At 44.6% G+C, this 4,905-nt stretch overlaps 1 protein-coding gene across 1 annotated transcript in view; it reads right to left on the reverse strand.

The window, feature by feature from the left end:
• DPY19L4 (dpy-19 like 4 (C. elegans)) overlaps positions 1–4,905 on the reverse strand; it is a 60,873-nt gene that overhangs the window by 12,901 nt on the left and 43,067 nt on the right. Inside the window, exons 10-12 of the mRNA XM_015409822.1 lie at positions 2,718–2,849; positions 2,219–2,317; positions 941–1,014 (exon numbers count right to left, since the gene is read on the reverse strand). Of these exons, the coding sequence (XP_015265308.1) occupies positions 941–1,014; positions 2,219–2,317; positions 2,718–2,849 (305 nt within the window). The remainder of the gene's footprint in view (positions 1–940; positions 1,015–2,218; positions 2,318–2,717; positions 2,850–4,905) is intronic.

Consider the following 4,905-nt stretch of genomic DNA (forward strand, 5'->3'; position numbering starts at 1 on the left):
TGGCGACGGCGGTGCAACGTGTATCGCTGTCCCCCACAGCAGGGATCCTGTGAAGACGTGCGGATCCCCTGCCGTGGCTTGGCAGCCCTAGATAAAAAACATTTCAGTGATTCCACATACCCCCCCCACTTCCCAGAGCTGCTTTGCAATGACTATTTTGCATAATTTGTTCTGCTGCCATGAGTCATGAAAAGGGATACAGAGGTATGTAGGGCATTGAAGCAGGGCCTTTCGGCAGCAGTTGTGTCCCGAGACTTCTTCGGGGGTCTGCTTAATAGAGCTATGGAGAGCCAGTGTGGTGTAATGGATACAGCGTCTGAGCAGGATCATGGGAGAGCTGGGTTCAAATCCGCACTCTGCCACAGATGCTTGCTGGGTGACTTCACACTCTCAGCCTAACCTACCTTTACAGGACCAGAGAGGAGGGGTTGTAAACTACTCTGAGTCCCCACTGGGAAGAAACGTGAGTTATAATAAATACCTAAAATACATCCTAAGTAAAGTTTCACACTTTTAAGGCCACTGACGTCAAAGAATTTAGAAGGGTTCAACTCTGCTTAGGATGACACTGTAAGCATGTAGGCAACTTTTATAAGTGACAACTTTTATAAGCTGGTGTTACAGAGCAACCCTACTCAGGTCTATTCAGTGGGCTTACTCCCAGAAAAACGTTCTTAGGATCATATTGTTAGGAAACTCAGTTTTGTGGCTAAAATACCATATTTTGTGGCTTTTGAAAAACTGCAGTCCACAGGGATCTGCTTATAGGAAGCTGTATACCAACGAACACACATCGGTAGTATAACAGTCTCAGTGCATCAAGTTGGAGGCCCTTAATAGATGTTGCCAAGCAGGACAGAAACACTCAGGCAGACTCAGCATGGTGGTCTTTGTCTAACTCGTACAATTTTTTTTTAAAGTAGTATAACTTTAAACTTACTTTGTTTTGTTTAAACCCAATTTTATTTCAAGAACTTTCATTAAATGCTCGTTTTCTTTATGAGGAACAAATGTCTGGAAAACAGATGGGAGTTATGTTAGCACCAGTTTCAACAGATTCACACTCTTCTGTCAATAAAAGACACTTAGTAATGCATTGGACAAGCATCTGCAGCCTCTCTATAATACTGGTTCTAGGAGGCAACATTAGGGGATAGCGCTGGCCTCTATGCCCTTTTTATGCCCTTTTTATTGTCTTCCATGGCAACTGGTTAGTCACTGCATGAATCAGGATACTGGGGTAGACAGACCACTGATCTGATCCCACCAGGGCACCTCCTTGGTTCTTATAACTTTTCCTGATTTCAGAGACAGGTATCAGCGGACCACCTACTTAGGAAACACTTGGAAAGTTTCCACAGCAGTAATGTTAATAATAAAAAAAAACAAAATAGGCATGATAAACATTAAAACACAGAGCAAAAAACTCACACAGAGCAAAAAACTCAGCAGAGAGCAGGAACAATCAGGAGTCATTTAAACAGTAGAATGGATACAAAAGAGAAAACACCTTGAGGGCCTTGGTAGGAAGACACAATGACAGAGAACGCCCAGCTCCAGGCTGCATCAGCTTCCCTTAACAGAAGGACATTCAGAATAAGATCCTCCCCGAAGCAGTTATTAGGATCTTGGAAAATATTAAATTTTAATGGGTAATATCCTGTAAATGACACGCTGCTTCTGAGAGTCAGGGAACCTGCAGGAACAGGATGGGATTTGTGGTGGTGGGGGGAGCTACGGCTCATGAGGAAATCACAGAACTCACCCTCAGCCCTCTAGTATAAGGTGTTCTGCAAACAAAACAAAATTCTGGCAGGGTAATTTCTGCCAATTCCTCCCTTTTGCTGCAGCCCCTGCACCACTTCTTACTCTGTTACCATGAGCCGCCTCCCCCCCCCTGATTGTTAGGAGCTCTTAGGAGTGGGTCGGGGGGGGGAGAGTTTAAGGCTGCAGAGGGAGAAGGGAGACATCTGTTCCACGGGCTCATTCCATTTACGGTCCACAGTTCCAAACGAATATAATTTTCTTGCTTTGCCAAGGTGGTTGACTGCCTTGGAAAATAGCTTATTTGTTCATCAGTTTAGTACATTCTGTCTTTTGCTGGGAAGAATACCAAAATGCAGAAGGGTGGTCTGGGTCCCCTCTCCGCAGAAGGCTAATTAAGCTAAGACAATCAGATGCAGCCCTTATTACCTTTCATTAAATTACACAAACTTACCTTCACTACAAGATTCAATGTCACTGTTATTGTGGATACCAAATAAAAATAAAACACTTTCAGCATCCTTGAAACAAGCGTCCCTTTTTTGGTATTCATCTGCAAAAAAATAAATAAAAAAGGCGTGCCTATAAGAAACGAACTGGAAGTTTGTTTCCCCCCCCCAACACACACACACACACACGCACACACACCAATACCTCCTCTTCCTCCAGAATCCTATAAGCTCTCAGGCGCTAAAGCAGCCAATTTATGCTCTCAGTTTTTCCTTGCCTTGCTGGAGAATACAGAGTCTTCAGCAGGCCAGATTATTTTTGTGGGAACCCCCTTTAGCTTAGTTTTTCTGCATACTTAACTAGCCCCTCTTCCGCAAAAAAAAGTTTACAGAAATCCCTGTCTCGCTTGTGTCATTGGCACAAGCCATTCGCTGTGCTGCTAGACAGTGTCGTCAGAGTGAAGGCAGACCAACAGCTAACAAACGAAATCCAGATATTATTACCTGGAGGCATTTTGCAAGCAGTACAGCAGTAACAAGGCTCAACAGTGGAGAGACTAATAAAGCTGGATTCTCAAAATGCAAAATGTAGCCCAGGAAGACGGAAAATCCATAGATTTTGTACACCTCGTGTACCTGTCAAGGAGAAAGACGCCTGCTAGCAACAGAAAGTCATATCTGCAACAAACATTAACCCTGGGCATTTGCAATTTAAAAAAAATTAAAAGCATTTTATACTCTTAGTCTGCCATGGTGGGAAGGATTGGTGGTGGAAAGTGTTGTCAAGTCACAGCCAACTTGCAGCGACCCCTGTGCGGTTTTCAAGGCAAGAGATGTTCAAAGGTGGTTCTCCACTGCCTGCCTCTCCATAGAGACCCTGGTCTTCCCCAATGGTTTCCCACCCACGTACTACCCAGGGCCAACCCCTGCTTAGCTTCTGAGATCTGACAAAATTGGGTACCTCGGGAAAACCCACAGAAGGACTAGAGCAGGGTTTTTTTTTAAATGTAAAAACACACTCAACAAAGAGATAATAAACAGGATTAAAATTCCAGCATTCTTCACTGTCTTTCTTTTAAAAAACACATCTTCAACACATTCTAATATTATTGCTTCACTTGCTGTTAGTGTAACAAATTGGGGGGTACTTATTATGATTTAAGATCTCCCTTAAATAGCTTCTTTGCTAATTCTTAGGACCAGCTTATAGCCCCAAGTGCTTCAGTTCACTTAGTTTAATTGTATACTCATTTAAAAGAAATGTACTGCAGTATATGGCAATACAATATACTGTTGACAAGAACTGAATCGCAAGATCTCATGTTCCATCTTTACACTGATGCAAAAGATCACTGTCTTTGTAAAGCAGGTCCTGCTCCTTTGTTTCAAAAACGTCTGCTGTTGTAAATGTGTTGTTATTTCAAATTCAAAGTTAAGAAGAACCTAGTGAGGCTAGAACCAACAAGAGGAAGTTCTGGCTACACTTGGAGTGCAAATTACTGGAGTGCAGCCAATGGCTGGGATCCAAACACATGACGCGGCCTCATACTGAATCAGACCACTGGTCTATCCAGGTGAGTACTGTCTATTTAGACTGGTAACAGCTCTGCAGGGTCTTAGTTGGAGGTCTTTCTCCTTACCCTACTAGCTGATCTTTTTAACTGGAGATGCAAGGGACAGGGATGGGAATAAGGACTGGCATTTGATGCCAAGTGAAAAGAGCAATTAGCAACCTACCCACTCATTTAGAGCATAAAAGCTTATTTTGACCAAATCAGTGCACCAGCCCATCTAGCTTAACATTGCCTGTTTTGACTGGCAGCACCAGTTACCCAAGATCCATTAACTGCTAATGCCAGGGACTGAACTTGAGACCTTCTGCTCACACAGAATGCTCTACCACTGGGTGAGCTGCTTCCCTTCCACACAAGTTCTTTAGGATCTGGGCCCATGAGTTTAGGATCAGGATCTCAGAACAGGTTCATACATATCTATCTTATGACTGAAGAACCTAGAGTAAGGTTCAAAAGTTCTCCAGCAATAAGTTGAAGCAACAATTTTTCCTTATTGAGTGAGGATCCCAAAAGTTAACTGATAGGCCTAGATTTAGAACAGGGGTGCCCAGCCTCTTTGCACCTATGGGCACCTTGGAAATTCTGACACTGCATGGTGGGCACGGCCACAAAATGGCTGCCACAGAACACCTGCCACAGGAGGCAGAGCAAGCCATAAAATGGCTGCCACAGTGAAGATGCTTATGCTGTGGTGGAAGACAGGCCCGTAGCTACATTGAAGCATTCTGGGGCCCGCCCCCCGACTTCCTACCAAGGCCCCACAACTTCCCCACCTGTCAGCAGCCCCACAGGCTCCATCCTGGGCTGGCGGCCAAATCAGGCAGAATCAATTTCGGCAGGCAAAAAGACTCCTGCGTGTCAATTTCGGCTGTAGGAGATTGGGGAGTCTTTCAGCCAGCCGAATGTCAATTTCGGCCCCATTATATTCTATGGGCCATTGAAGTTAATGGCGAAAACATAGGGTATATTCTAGGGGGCTGGAGGGGAGGTGGTTTGAGGGAGAGGCTCCAAACGTGCAGGGTAGCTGCTGGAGCCTCTCCCCAAGATACCCACCAAGTTCCAAGAACATTGGACCAGGAGGTCCGATTCTACAAGCCCCCAAACAGGTTGCCCCATCC

The sequence above is a fragment of the Gekko japonicus genome, unplaced genomic scaffold, assembly GCF_001447785.1.
Source record: "Gekko japonicus isolate JY-2015 unplaced genomic scaffold, Gekko_japonicus_V1.1 scaffold47, whole genome shotgun sequence".
NCBI classification, from domain to species: Eukaryota; Metazoa; Chordata; class Lepidosauria; order Squamata; family Gekkonidae; genus Gekko; species Gekko japonicus.